This window comes from Lagopus muta, chromosome 35, assembly GCF_023343835.1.
Source record: "Lagopus muta isolate bLagMut1 chromosome 35, bLagMut1 primary, whole genome shotgun sequence".
Classification (NCBI taxonomy): Eukaryota; Metazoa; Chordata; class Aves; order Galliformes; family Phasianidae; genus Lagopus; species Lagopus muta.
In genome coordinates, this window is record NC_064467.1 from 181,903 (window position 1) to 196,355 (window position 14,453).

General features: G+C 51.0%; 1 protein-coding gene across 1 annotated transcript; it reads right to left on the minus strand.

Moving 5' to 3' along the window:
* Positions 1 to 1,302: 1,302 nt before the first annotated feature.
* Positions 1,303 to 13,609, minus strand: LOC125686342 (FACT complex subunit SPT16-like). Its single transcript, XM_048930233.1, has 6 exons — positions 13,403 to 13,609; positions 11,415 to 11,505; positions 6,121 to 6,194; positions 3,756 to 3,853; positions 2,088 to 2,192; positions 1,303 to 1,314 (listed from the first exon to the last, which is right to left on the minus strand). Exons 1-6 carry the CDS (start codon positions 13,533 to 13,535, stop codon positions 1,303 to 1,305), a joined length of 513 nt encoding a protein of 170 aa, XP_048786190.1. The 5' UTR covers positions 13,536 to 13,609.
* Positions 13,610 to 14,453: the final 844 nt, after the last annotated feature.

Consider the following 14,453-nt stretch of genomic DNA (forward strand, 5'->3'; position numbering starts at 1 on the left):
TCCCTGTTTTTCCCCTTAAATATCCCTTATTTTCATAGAAATCCCTGTTTTTCCCCTTAAATATCCCTTATTTTCATAGAAATCCCTGTTTTTCCCCTTAAATATCGCTTATTTTCCCAGAAATCCCTGTTTTTCACCTTAAATATCCCTTATTTTCATAGAAATCCCTGTTTTTCCCCTTAAATATCCCTTATTTTCCCAGAAATCCCTGTTTTTCACCTTAAATATCCCTTATTTTCATAGAAATCCCTGTTTTTCCCCTTAAATATCGCTTATTTTCCCAGAAATCCCTGTTTTTCCCCTTAAATATCCCTTATTTTCATAGAAATCCCTGTTTTTCCCCTTAAATATCCCTTATTTTCCCAGAAATCCCTGTTTTTCACCTTAAATATCCCTTATTTTCATAGAAATCCCTGTTTTTCCCCTTAAATATCCCTTATTTTCATAGAAATCCCTGTTTTTCACCTTAAATATCCCTTATTTTCATAGAAATCCCTGTTTTTAACCTTAAATATCCCTTATTTTCCCAGAAATCCCTGTTTTTCACCTTAAATATCCCTTATTTTCATAGAAATCCCTGTTTTTCCCCTTAAATATCCCTTATTTTCATAGAAATCCCTGTTTTTCCCCTTAAATATCCCTTATTTTCATAGAAATCCCTGTTTTTCACCTTAAATATCCCTTATTTTCACAGAAATCCCTGTTTTTCACCTTAAATATCCCTTATTTTCCCAGAAATCCCTGTTTTTCACCTTAAATATCCCTTATTTTCATAGAAATCCCTGTTTTTCCCCTTAAATATCCCTTATTTTCCCAGAAATCCCTGTTTTTCACCTTAAATATCCCTTATTTTCATAGAAATCCCTGTTTTTCCCATTAAATATCCCTTATTTTCATAGAAATCCCTGTTTTTAACCTTAAATATCCCTTATTTTCATAGAAATCCCTGTTTTTAACCTTAAATTTCCCCTATTTCCGTCCCAAAATCCCCATTTTTGACCCAAAATTGCCATTTTTCCCCCAATTTCTGCCCCCAAAATCACCATTTTTGACCCAAAATTGACATTTTTATCCCAATTTGACCCAAAATCACCATTTTTCCCCAATTTCTGTCCCCAAATCACCGTTTTTGACCAAAAATCACCATTTTTATCCCAATTTGACACAAAAAAGCCATTTTTGACCCAAAAGTGACATTTTTCCTCAAGTCCTGACCCCAAAAATGTCATTTTTGACCCCAAAACGTCCATTTTTGTCCCAAAATTGTCATTTTTACCCCAATTTGACCCAAAATCACCATTTCTACCCATATTTCTGCTCCAAAAATCACCATTTTTGACCCAAAATGACATTTTTACCCCAAACGGACCCAAAAATCACCATTTTTGATACAAAAATGTCCATTTTTGACCCAAAATTGCCATTTTTAGCACCATTTCTGCCCCTAAATCCCCATTTTTGACCCAAAATTGCCATTTTTAGCACAATTTCAGCCCCAAAATCCCCATTTTTGACCCAAAATTGCCATTTTTAGCACCATTTCTGTCCAAAATCCCCATTTTTGACCCAAAATTGCCATTTTTAGCACCATTTCCGCCCCAAAATCACCATTTTTGACCCAAAATTGCCATTTTTAGCACCATTTCTACCCCAAAATCCCCATTTTTGACCCAAAATTGCCATTTTTCCCCCAATTTCTGCCCCAAAATCCCCATTTTTGACCCAAAATTGCCATTTTTACCCCAATTTCTGTCCCAAAATCCCCATTTTTGACCCCAAATTGCCATTTTTAGCACCATTTCTGTCCCAAAATCACCATTTTTGACCCAAAATTGCCATTTTTCCCCCAATTTCTGCCCCCAAAATCCCCATTTTTGACCCAAAATTGCCATTTTTCCCCCAATTTCTGCCCCAAAATCCCCATTTTTGACCCAAAATTGCCATTTTTAGCACCATTTCTGCCCCAAAATCCCCATTTTTGACCCAAAATTGCCATTTTTAGCACCATTTTTGACCCAAAATCCCCATTTTTGACCCAAAATCCCCATTTTTGACCCCAAATTCCCCCCCCCCCCCCCCCAATTTGCCCAAATTCGCCCTTTTTTCGCCCCAAATTCGGCTCCGACCTTGAGGAAAATCCCGACGTTTTTCACCTTCTTCTTCACCGCCGTCAGCAGCACCGCGGGGCCGTCCTGCAGCGACCCACAAGTGCCCCATAGCGACCCATAGCCGCCCCATAAGTGCCCCATTGCTGCCCTATAGCGACCCATAGCGACCCATAGCCGCCCCATAGCGACCCCATAAGTGCCCCATTGCTGCCCCATAGCCACCCCATAGCCGCCCCATAAGTGCCCCATAGCGACCCCATAAGTGCCCCATAGCCGCCCCATAGCGACCCCATAAGTGCCCCATAGCCGCCCTACAGTTACCCATAGCCACCCCATAGCGACCCATAGCCGCCCCATAAGTGCCCCATAGCGACCCATAGCCACCCCATAGCGACCCCATAAGTGCCCCATTGCTGCCCTATAGCGACCCATTGCTGCCCCATAGCGACCCCACAAGTGCCCCATAGCGACCCATAGCCACCCCATAGCAACCCCACAAGTGCCCCATAGCGACCCATAGCGACCCCATAGCCGCCCCATAGCGACCCCACAAGTGCCCCATTGCTGCCCTATAGTGACCCATAGCCACCCCATAGCGACCCATAGCCACCCCATAAGTGCCCCATAGCGACCCATAGCCACCCCATAGCAACCCCACAAGTGCCCCATAGCCGACCCATAGCGACCCCATAAGTGCCCCATAGCCAACCCATAGCGACCCATAGACGCCCCATAAGTGCCCCATTGCTGCCCTATAGCGACCCATAGCGACCCATAGCCGCCCTATGTGCCCCATAGCGACCCATAGCCGACCCATAGCCGCCCCACAAGTGCCCCCATAGCGACCCATAGCCGCCCCATAGCGCCCCACAAGTGCCCCATAGCAACCCATAGCCACCCCATAGTGACCCCACAAGTGCCCCATTGCTGCCCCATAGCCACCCCATAGCGACCCCATAAGTGCCCCATAGCCGCCCTATAGTGACCCATAGCCACCCCATAGCGACCCATAGCCACCCCATAGCGACCCATAGCCGCCCCATAAGTGCCCCATAGCGACCCATAGCAACCCCATAAGTGCCCCATTGCTGCCCTATAGTGACCCATAGCCACCCCATAGCGACCCATAGCCGCCCCATAAGTGCCCCATAGCGACCCATAGCCACCCCATAAGTGCCCCATAGCCACCCTATAGTGACCCATAGCCACCCCATAGCGACCCATAGCCGCCCCATAAGTGCCCCATAGCGACCCATAGCCACCCCATAAGTGCCCCATTGCTGCCCTATAGCGACCCATAGCCGCCACATAAGTGCCCCATTGCTGCCCCATAGCAACCCATAGCGACCCACACCCGCCCCATAGCAACCCATAGCCGCCCCATTGCCACCCCATAAGTGCCCCATAGCAACCCATATCCGTCTCACAACCATCCCATACCCTCCCCATACCCTCCCCATAGCCGCCCCATAAGTGACCCCATAAGTGACCCCATAAGTGACCCTATAACCCCACAGCCCCATAAGTGACCCCATAACCAGCCCCACAAGTGACCCCACAGCCGACCCCACAGCCGGCCCCACAGCCCCATAAGTGACCCCATAACCGACCCCACAGCCCCACAAGTGACCCCACAAGTGCCCCCACCTCCTCCACCAGCACGGTGTCCCCAATGAAGATGGCGTACGGCCGCCCCTCCCTGCAGCTCAGCTCCGACAGCCCCACGTTGACGCTGAACACCATCCCTAATTAGGGGATAATTAATGAAGTTCATTAAGGGGGTGGGGGGGGGGGGGTCACTAATTACAGGAGGGGTTCATTAATTACAGGATGGGTCCCATTAATAACAGGGGGGGTTCATTAATTACGGGGGGGGGGGGGGGGGGCTAATATTTGTTGGGTCCCATTCAATGGTGGGGTTCATTAAGTAGGGGGGGGTCCCATTAATTAGGGGGGGGGTTCATTAAGTAGGGGGGGGGTCCCATTAATTGGGGGGTCCCATTCATTTAGGGGGGGTCCCATTAATTACAGGGGGGGTTCATTAATGGGGTGGGGGGGCCTAATATTTGTTGGGTCCCATTAATTAGGGGGGGGTCCAATTAATTAGGGGGGGTTCATTAACTACAGGGGGGTTCCCTAATTATTGCTGGGTCTCATTCATTGGGGGGGGGGGGGGTCGCATTCATTGGGGGGAGTCGCATTAATTAGGGGGGGGGTTCATTAAGTAGGGGGGGGTCCCATTCATTGGGGGGGGGTTTCATTAAGTAGGGGGGGTCCCATTAATTAGGGGGGGGTTCATTAAGTAGGGGGGGGGGTCCCATTCATTAGGGTGTGGGGGGGTCCCATTAATTAGGGGGGGTTCATTAAGTAGGGGGGGGTCCCATTAATTAGGGGGGGTTCATTAAGTAGGGAGGGTCCCATTAATTGGGGGGTCCCATTCATTTAGGGGGGGGTCCCATTAATTAGGGGGGGGTCCCATTAATTAAAGGAGGGGTTCATTAGTCGGTGGGTGGCCTAATATTTGTTGGGTCCCATTAATTAGGGGAGGGGTCCCATTAATTAAAGGGGGGGTTCATTAACTACAGGGGGGGTCCCATTAAGTAGGGGGGGGGGGGGCCTAATTATTGCTGGGTCCCATTCATTGGGGGGGTGTCCCATTAATTAGGGGGGGTTCATTAAGTAGGGGGGGTCCCATTAATTAGGGGGGGGTTCATTAAGTAGAAGGGATCCCATTAATTAGGGGGGGGTTTCATTACGTAGGGGGGGGTCCCATTAATTGGGGGGGGGTTCACTAAGTAGGGGGGAGTCCCATTAATTGGGGGGTCCCATTCATTGGGGGGGGGGTCCCATTAATTAGGGGGGGGTTCATTAAGTAGGGGGGGGTCCCATTAACTACAGGGGGGGTCCCCTAATTATTGCTGGGTCCCATTCATTGGGGGGTTGTCCCATTAATTAGGGGGGGTTCATTAAGTAGGGGGGGTCCCATTAATTAGGGGGGGGGGTTCATTAAGTGGGGGGGTCCCATTCATTGGGGGGGGTTTCATTAAGTAGGGGGGGGTCCCATTAATTGGGGGGGGTTCATTAAGTAGGGGGGGGTCCCATTAATTGGGGGGTCCCATTCATTAGGGGGGGGTCCCATTAATTAGGGGGGGTTCATTAACTACAGGGGGGGGTCCCATTAAGTAGGGGGGGGGGGGCCTAATTATTGCTGGGTCCCATTCATTGGGGGGGTGTCCCATTAATTAGGGGGGGGGTTCATTAAGTAGGGGGGTCCCATTAATTAGGGGGGGTTCATTAAGCACAGAGGGTCCCATTAATTAGGGGGGGGTCCCATTAATTAGAGGGTGATGGTCCCATTAATTAAAGGGGGGGTTCATTAATGGGGTGGGGGGGGCCTAATATTTGTTGGGTCCCATTAATTAGGGGGGGGTCCAATTAATTAGGGGGGGTTCATTAACTACAGGGGGGTTCCCTAATTATTGCAGGGTCCCATTCATTGGGGGGGGTTCATTAAGTAGGGGGGGGGTCCCATTAATTGGGGGGTCCCATTCATTAGGGGGGGTCCCATTCATTAGGGGGGGGTCCCATTCATTAGGGGGGGGTCATTAAGTAGGGGGGGGTCCCATTAATTAGGGGGGGGGTTCATTAAGTAGGGGGGGTCCCATTCATTAGGGTGGGGGTCCCATTCATTAGGGGGGGTTCATTAAGTAGGGGGGGTCCCATTCATTTAGGGGGGGTCCCATTAATTAGGGGGGGTTCATTAAGTAGGGGGGTCCCATTAACTGGGGGGTCCCATTCATTAGGGGGGGTCCCATTAACTACAGGGGGGGTCCCCTAATTATTGCTGGGTCCCATTCATTTGGGGGGTTCATTAATTACAGGGGGGTCCCATTAATTAGGGGATGAGGTCCCATTCATTAGGGGGGGCTCATTAATTAGGGGGGCTCATTAATTAGGGGGGCTCATTAATTAGGGGGGGCTCATTAATTAGTGGTGCTCATTAATTAATTACCCTTCTTGAGGCGGTGCTGGTTCTTGCTGTTGATGACCAGGGAGCCCTCGCGGAACTCGATGCCCATTGCGAACCTATGGGGGGGGGGGGGGGGCACCAAAAAACCCCAAAATTGACCCCAAAAGGAGCCGAAATCCCCAAAATTGACCCCAAAATCGACCCCAAACGGCCCCAAATCCCAGAAAAAGGCCCCAAATCCCAGAAAATGGCCCCAAAATTGACCTAAAATGGCCCCAAAATCCCAGAAAATGGCCCCAAAATCCCAGAAAATGGCCCCAAAATCCCAGAAAATGGCCCCAAAATTGACCAAAAATGGCCCCAAAATTGACCAAAAATGGCCCCAAAATTGACCAAAAATGGCCCCAAAATTGACCAAAAATTGACCCCAAAATCCCATAAAATGACCCCAAAATTGACCCCAAAAATCCCATAAAATGACCCCAAAATAACCCCAAAATTGACCTAAAATGGCCCCAAAATTGGCCCCAAAATTGGCCCCAAACGGCCCCAAATCCCATAAAAAGGCCCCAAAATCGACCCCAAAATTGACCTAAAATGGCCCCAAAATCCCATAAAATGGCCCCAAAATTGACCCCAAAACGGCCCCAAAATCCCATAAAATGACCCAAAAATCCCATAAAAATCTACCGAAATTGACCCCAAAATTGACCCCAAAATCCGAGAAAATGACCCCAAAATCCCCCAAATTGACCCCAAAACACCCCCAAAATGACCCCAAAATCCCATAAAATGGCCCCCAAAATCGACCCCAAAATTGACCTAAAATGGCCCCAAAATTGACCCCAAAATCGACCCCAAACGGCCCCAAATCCCATAAAATGGCCCCAAAATCCCATAAAAAGGCCCAAAATCCCATAAAAAGGCCCCAAAATCGACCTAAAATGGCCCCAAAATCAACCCCAGAATTGACCTAAAATGGACACCAAAATCGACCTAAAATGGCCCCAAAATCGACCTAAAATGGCCCCAAAATCGACCTAAAATGGCCCCAAAATCCCATAAAAATGGCCCCAAAATCCCATAAAAATGGCCCCAAAATCGACCCCAAAATTGACCTAAAATGGCCCCAAAATGGCCGCAAAATCGACCCCAAAATCCCATAAAATGGCCCAAAATCCCATAAAATTGACCCCAAAATCCCATAAAATCGACCTAAAAAGGCCCCAAAATGACCCCAAAATTGACCTAAAATGGCCCCAAAATGGCTGCAAAAAGGACCTCAAAACCCCACAAAGTGGACCCCAAAATCCCATAAAATGGACCCCAAAATTGACCCCAAAAGGAGCCGAAATCCCCAAAATTGACCCCAAAATCGACCCCAAACAGCCCCAAATCCCATAAAAAGGCCCCAAATCCCATAAAATGGCCCCAAAATCCCATAAAATGGCCCCAAAATCGACCCCAAAAATCCCATAAAATGGCCCCAAAATTGACCCCAAAATTGACCTAAAATGGACCCAAAATCGACCCCAAAATCCCATAAAATGGCCCCAAAATAACCCCAAAATTGACCTAAAATGGCCCCAAAATTGACCCCAAAATTGGCCCCAAACGGCCCCAAATCCCATAAAAAGGCCCCAAATCCCAGAAAATGACCCCAAAATCCCATAAAATGGCCCCAAAATCGACCCCAAAATTGACCCCAAAATTGACCTAAAATGGCCCCAAAATTGACCCCAAAATCGACCCCAAACGGCCCCAAATCCCATAAAAAGGCCCCAAAATCCCAGAAAATCGACCCCAAAATCCCATAAAATGGCCCCAAAATTGACCTAAAATGGCCCCAAAATTGACACCAAATCCCCCAAAACCCCAAAAAGCCCAAAAATGACCCCAAAATCCACCAAAATCACCCCAAAAATCCCCTAAATTGACTCCAAATGGCCCCAAATCCCAGAAAATGGCCCCAAAATCCCATAAAATGACCCCAAAATGACCCCAAAATCAAACCCAAAAAACCCCAAAATGACCAGAAATTGACCCAAAATGGCCGCAAAAATGGCCCCAAAATCGACCCCAAAATGAAGCCCAGAATCCCTTAAAATGACCCCAAAATTGACCCCAAAACCCCACAAAATTGACCTCAAAATTGGCCCCAAAATTGACCCCAAACCCCCAAAAAAGCCCCCCAAAAAAACCCAAAAATCCCCAAAAATGACCCCAAAACCCCACAAAATCGACCCCAAAATCCCCCCCAAAAGGCCCCAAAATTGACCCCAAAATGGCCTCAAAATGAAGCCCAAAAACCCATAAAATAACCCCAAAATGACCCCAAAACCCCACAAAATTGGCCCCAAAATTGGCCCCAAACCCCCAAGAACCCCAATAAAACCCCAAATTGACCCCAAAATGGCCACAAAATGACCCCAAAACGGCCCCCAAAATGAAGCCCAAAAACCCATAAAATGACCCCAAAATCGACCCCAAAATCGCACAAAATGACCCCAAAAAAGGCCCCAAAAAAGGCCCCAAAAAAGGCCCCAAAAAAGGCCCCAAAAAAGGCCCCAAAAAAGGCCCCAAAAAAGGCCCCAAAAAAGGCCCCAAAAAAGGCCCCAAAAAAGGCCCCAAAATGAAGCCCAAAATGAAGCCCAAAATGAAGCCCAAAATGAAGCCCAAAATCCCATAAAATGACCCCAAAATCGACCCCAAAACCCCACAAAATCGACCCAAAAAAGGCCCCAAAAAAGGCCCCAAAATGAAGGCCAAAAACCCGTAAAATAACCCCAAAATCGACCCCAAAACCCCACAAAATTGACCCCAGAAAGCCCCAAAAACCCCAAAAATGACCCCAAAATCGACCCCATAAACCCCTTAAAATGGACCCCAAAATGGACCCCAAAATGGACCCCAAAATGGATTCCAAAAAGCCCCCTAAAAAGGCCCCAAAATGGACCCCAAAACGAAGCCCAAAATCCCATAAAATGACCCCAAAATTGACCCCAAAACCCCACAAAATCGACCCCAAAATGGCGCCAAAATGAAGCCCAGAATCCCATAAAATGACCCCAAAATTGACCCCAAAATCGCACAAAACTGACCCCAAAAAAGCCCAAAAATGACCCCAAAATGGACCCCATAAATCCCTTAAAATGGACCCCAAAACTGACCTGAAAATCCCCTAAAATGACCCCAAAATGGCCCCCAAAACCCCATAAAAAGGACCCCAAAATCCCCAAAAATGACCCCAAAACCCCACAAAATCAACCCCAAAAAGGCCTCAAAATTGACCCCAAATAGGCCTCAAATAGGCCTCAAAATTGACCCCAAATAGGCCTCAAAAAGGCCTCAAAATTGACCCCAAATAGGCCTCAAATAGGCCTCAAAATTGACCCCAAAATGGTCCCAAAATGAAGCCCAAAAACCCACAAAAAAAACGCAAAATTGACCCCAAAACCCCACAAAATCGACCCCAAAATGGACCCCATAAATCCCTTAAAATGGACCCCAAAACTGACCTGAAAATCCCCTAAAATGACCCCAAAATGGCCCCCAAAACCCCATAAAATGGACCCCAAAATCCCCAAAAATGACCCCAAAACCCCACAAAATCAACCCCAAAAAGGCCTCAAAAAGGCCTCAAAATTGACCCCAAATAGGCCTCAAAAAGGCCTCAAAAAGGCCCCAAAAAGGCCTCAAAATTGACCCCAAAATGGTCCCAAAATGGCCACAAAATGAAGCCCAAAAACCCATAAAAAAAACCCCAAATCGACCTCAAAATCGCACAAAATTGACCCCAGAAAGCCCCAAAAACCCCAAAAATGACCCCAAAATGGACCCCATAAATCCCTTAAAATGGACCCCAAAATGGACCCCAAACCCCCACAAAATGGATTCCAAAAAGCCCCCCAAAAAGGCCCCAAAATTGACCCCAAAATGAAGCCCAAAAACCCATAAAATAACCCCAAAAATCGACCCCAAAACCCCACAAAATGGCCCCAAAACCCCACTAAATTGACCCCAAAACCCCAAAAAGCCCCAAAAAGCCCCAAAACTGACCTGAAAATCCCCTAAAATTACCCCAAAATGGACCCCAAATGGCCCAAAATGGCCGCAAAATGGCACCCAAAATCCCTTAAAATGCCCCCAAAATCCCATAAAATGACACCAAAATCGACCCCAAAATCCCACAAAATGCCCCCAAAACGCCACAAAATTGACCCCAAAATGCCCCAAATTGACCCCAAAAAGGCCCCAAAAAAGCCAAAAAACCCAGACCCCAAAAATCCCAGAAAATGGACCCAAAATGGCCGCAAAATGACCCCAAAAATGAGCCCAAAACCCCACAAAATCGACCCCAAAATCCCCAAAAATCGACCCCAAAACCCCATAAAATGGCCCCGACAAAGGCCCCAAAAAAGGCCCCAAAAAAGGCCGCAAAATGAAGCCCAAAAACCCATAAAATGACCGCAAAATCGACCCCAAAATCCCACAAAATGGCCCCAAAACCCCACAAAATTGACCCCAAAAAGGACCCCATAAATCCCTTAAAATGGACCCCAAAATGGACCCCAAAACTGACCTGAAAACCCCCTAAAATGACCCCAAAATGGACCCCAAATGGCCCCAAAATGGACCCCAAAACTGACCTGAAAATCCCCTAAAATGACCCCAAAATGGACCCCAAATGGCCCCAAAATGGACCCCAAAATGGCCCCCAAAACCCCACAAAATGGACCCATACCCCACAAAATTGACCCCAAAAAGGCCTCAAATAGGCCTCAAAATTGACCCCAAAATGGTCCCAAAATGAAGCCCAAAAACCCATAAAATAACCCCAAATCGACCCCAAAATCGCACAAAATGGCCCCAAAACCCCACTAAATTGACCCCAAAAAGCCCCAAAAACCCCAAAAAGCCCAAAACTGACCTGAAAATCCCCTAAAATGACCCCAAAATGGACCCCAAATGGCCCCAAAATGGCCGCAAAATGGCACCCAAAATCCCTTAAAATGCCCCCAAAATCCCATAAAATGACACCAAAATCGACCCCAAAATCCCACAAAATGCCCCCAAAACGCCACAAAATCGACCCCAAAATGCCCCAAATTGACCCCAAAACCCCAAAAAACCCCCAAAAAAACAAAAATGACCCCAAAAATCCCAGAAAAAGGCCCCAAAAAAGGCCCCCAAAAAAGGCCCCAAAAAAGGCCCCAAAATTGACCCCAAAATCCCATAAAATGACCCCAAAATCGACCCCAAAACCCCACAAAATGGCCCCAAAACCCCACAAACCCCAAAAAGGCCCCAAAAAGCCCCAAATCCCTGGGATTTACCCCAAATTTTTGGTGACTTTTCCCAGCAGCTCCGGCTTCTGCTTCCTCACGGCCTCCATGACGGCGCTGTAAACCTCGCACAGCCGCGTCCCTAATTAATTAATGAGCCGTTAATGAGGGGGCATCATTAATTGGGGGGGGGGGGGGGGGGGGAGGGGGAGGGGGTTCATGGGGGGGAGGGGGAGGGGGTTCATGGGAGGGGGAGGGGGAGGGGAGGGGGGGGGGGGAGGGGGAGGGGGAGGGGAGGGGAGGGGAGGGGGGGGGGTTCATGGGGGGGGGAAGGGGGAGGGGGTTCATGGGGGGGGAGGGGGGAGGGGGTTCATGGGGGGGGAGGGGGGAGGGGGGAGGGGGTTCATGGGGGGGGAGGGGGGAGGGGGAGGGGGTTCATGGGGGGGGAGGGGGAGGGGGTTCATGGGTGGGAGGGGGGGGAGGGGGGAGGGGGTTCATGGGGGGGGGGAGGGGGTTCATGGGGGGGGTTCATGGGGGGGAGGGGGGGGTTCATGGGGGGGGAGGGGGGGGGTTCATGGGGGGGGGTTCATGGGGGGGGAGGGGGAGGGGGTTCATGGGGGGGGAGGGGGGGAGGGGGTTCATGGGGGTGGGAGGGGGTTCATGGGGGGGAGGGGGAGGGGGTTCATGGGGGGGGAGGGGGTTGTTCATGGGGGGGAGGGGAGGGGGTTCATGGGGGGGGAGGGGGAGGGGGTTCATGGGGGGGGGGAGGGGGAGGGCGAGGGGGTTCATGGGGGGGAGGGGGAGGGGGTTCATGGAGGGGGGAGGGCGAGGGGGTTCATGGGGGGAGAGGGGGGGGGAGGGGCTCCTAATGAGGGTCATGGGGGGGGGGGCACATTTGGGACCCCCATAGGGCTGGATTCTTTTGGGGTGGGGGTCCCAAATTTGGAGGGGGGGTCCTAAAAAGGGTCAGGATCCTAATTAGAGGGGTTGTGGGGAGGATAATTAATTAGGAGGGTCGTTAATTGGGGGGTGGGGGGGAGGGAGTTCATGGGGAGGTTGGGGCTCCTAATGAGGGTCAGAAGGGGGGGGGGGCATATTGGGACCCCCATAGGGCTGGATTCTTTTGGGGTGGGGGGTCCCAAATTTGGAGGGGAGGTCCTAAAGAGGTCCAAGTCCTAATTAGCAAGGTTATGGGGGGGGAATAATTAATTAGGGGGGGTCATTAATTGCAGGGTGGGGGGGAGGGTTCATGGGAGGTTGGGGGGCTCCTAATGAGGGTCATAAGGGGAAGGGGGGGGAGGGGGGGGGCATATTGGGACCCCCATAGAGCTGGATTCTTTTGGGGTGGGGGGTCCCAAATTTGGAGAGGGGGTCCTAAAGAGGTCAGAATCTTAATTAGCGGGGTTATGGGTGGGATAATTAATTAGAGGGTTCATTAATTGGGGGGTGGGGGGGAGGGGGGCTTCCTGGGGAGGTTGGGGGTTCTAATATGGAGGGTGGGGGGGGGGGGCATATTGGGACCCCCATAGATCAGGATTCTTTTGGGGTGGGGGGTCCCAAATTTGGAGAGGGGGTCCTAAAGAGGTCAGAATCTTAATTAGTGGGGTTGTGGGGGGAGAAAATTAATTAGGGGGGTCACTAATTGGGGGGTGGGGGGGAGGGAGTTCATGGGGAGGTTGGGGGTTCTAATAAGGAGGGGGGGGGGGGGCATATTGGGACCCCTATAGGGCTGGATTCTTTTGGGGTGGGGGTCCCAAATTTGGAGGGCAGGTCCTAAAGAGGTCCAAGTCCTAATTAGCAAGGTTGTGGGGGGGGATAATTAATTAGGGGGTTCACTAATTGGGGGGTGGGGGGAGGGTTCCTAGGGAGGTTGGGGGGTTCTAATATGGGGGGGGGGGGGAGGATATTGGGTGCCCCATAGGGCTGGATTCTTTCGGGCTGGGGGTCCCAAATTTGGAGGGGAGGTCCTACAGAGGTCCAAGTCCTAATTAGCAAGGTTGCAGGGGGGGTATAATTAATTAAGGGGGGGGGGTCCTGACCGTGTTTCATGTGCCTCAGCATCTCGTCCTGCAGCTGCAGCAGGAAGCCGTAGTGCTCCTGCATCTCCTGGGGGGGGTCCACCATGAGGGTCCGCACCAGGTTGGAGCAATAGGATTTGTAACGGATCCCCATGGCGCAGGTGATGGCCCCGAAATGCAGGTGGTTCTTGTCACTGTGGAAACAGAGGCGAAAAGGGGGGATTTTCACCCAAAAAATGGATGGGGGGGGGTGGGGGGAAAGGGGGAGGATGGGGGAGATGGAGGGGTTTGGGGGGGGGAGATGGGGGGGGAGGGGGGAGAAATGGGGATGGATGGGGGGGGAGGGGGGGGGAAATGGGGATGGAAGGGGGGGGGAAATGGGAGGATGGGGGAGATGGAGGGGTTTGGGGGGGGGGAATGGGGATGGGGGGGGAAAAGGGGGTGGGAAAAGGGGGTGGGGGGGGAAATGGGGATGGAAAATGGGGTTGGGGGGGAAGGGGGAGGATGGGGGAGATGGAGGGGTTTGGGGGAGATGGGGGGGGAGATGGGGGGGGAGATGGGGGGGAGATGGAGATGGGGATGGGGGGGATGGGGAGGGGGAAATGGGGATGGAAGGGGGGAAAAAGGGGTTGGGGGGGGGAAGGGGGAGGATGGGGGAGATGGAGGGGTTTGGGGGGGGGGAAATGGGGATGGGGGGGAAATGGGGATGGAAGGGGGGAAGGGGGAGATGGGGGGAAGTTGGGGGGGGGAGATGGGGGAGGAATGGGGGGGGAGATGGGGGGGATATGGGGGAGGAATGGGGGGGAGATGGGGGGGATGGGGGTGGATATGGGGGGGGAGATGGGTAGGGATGGGGGAGATGGGGGGGAGATTGGGATGGGGGGGGATGGGGGGAGAGATGGGGGAGGAATGGGGGGGATGGGGGGGGAGATGGGGGGAGAGATGGGGGGAAATGGGGGGGATGGGGGGAGAGATGGGGGGATGGGGGGGAGATGGGGATGGGGGGGGGATGGGGGGAGATGGGGGGAGAGATGGGGGGGAAATGGGGGGATGGGGGGGAGATGGGGATGGG